The 740-nt window shown below is 71.8% G+C and overlaps 1 protein-coding gene across 2 annotated transcripts in view; it reads left to right on the top strand.

Annotated features, from left to right (window-relative positions):
- Positions 1-740, top strand: part of PANK4 (pantothenate kinase 4) — a 10,844-nt gene that overhangs the window by 5,845 nt on the left and 4,259 nt on the right. The window contains exon 8 of one of the 2 annotated variants that reach the window (XM_014543789.1): positions 126-485. In XM_014543789.1, coding sequence (XP_014399275.1) covers positions 126-293 — 168 coding nt within the window. In that variant the 3' untranslated portion in view covers positions 294-485. The remainder of the gene's footprint in view (positions 1-125; positions 486-740) is intronic. The other variant, XM_014543790.1, reaches the window with a different exon arrangement.

Here is a 740-nt window from a genome sequence, read left to right on the forward strand (position 1 = left end):
CCGCGGGCCCTGGGCGGGCGGGTGGGAGCAGAGATGGGAGGCAGGGTGTCCACTCGCTGCACCTGTGGCTGCGCCGGCCTCACCCCCCACAGGGCAGCTCGTTAGCTGACGTGTCCCCGCTTCCCATCCCCAGTTCGACCTCCTGGAAATGGACCGGCTGGAGAGGCCGCTGGTCAACCTGCCGCTGCTCCTGGACCCGGCGTCCTACGTGCCCGACACGGTGGACCTCACGGACGACGCCCTGGCCCGCAAGTACTGGCTCAGCTGCTTCGAGGAGGCCCTGGACGGGGTGAGGGGCCGCGGCTCAGGTCCCAGGCAGTGACCCCGTGAGGGGGAGGCGTCCCGGGAGCTGGTCCCCCTGAGGGCAGGGCCGCTGTGCTCCTTGGGGGCATGGCTCCTGGGGTCCGAGGGGACGGTGAGCTGGGACGAGGCCCAGTGGGGCTGGCTGTGTATGAACCCCTGGCTGGTCACTGCGCTGCCTGGGGGTCGTGGCTCAGGGGTCGGAGCCCCATGGGAACAACCGGCTCCCTCAGCCCCTCGGGGGCCCCTGGGGTCTGTTTTCAGGGGAGGGTCCCCTCCTACCCGGGCCCCACACGGGCTCTGAAGACGGGCCAAGCCTCCTGGCCTCTCAGGCGGAGCCGGATGATGTGGGTCTGGGCCCACCGTGACCCGTTCCCACCGGGCAGAGACCCAGTGGGGGACCTGCCAGGCAGACAGGCCTGGCCCCCGGCGCTCCGTCC

This window comes from Myotis brandtii, unplaced genomic scaffold (assembly GCF_000412655.1).
Source record: "Myotis brandtii unplaced genomic scaffold, ASM41265v1 scaffold334, whole genome shotgun sequence".
NCBI lineage: Eukaryota > Metazoa > Chordata > Mammalia > Chiroptera > Vespertilionidae > Myotis > Myotis brandtii.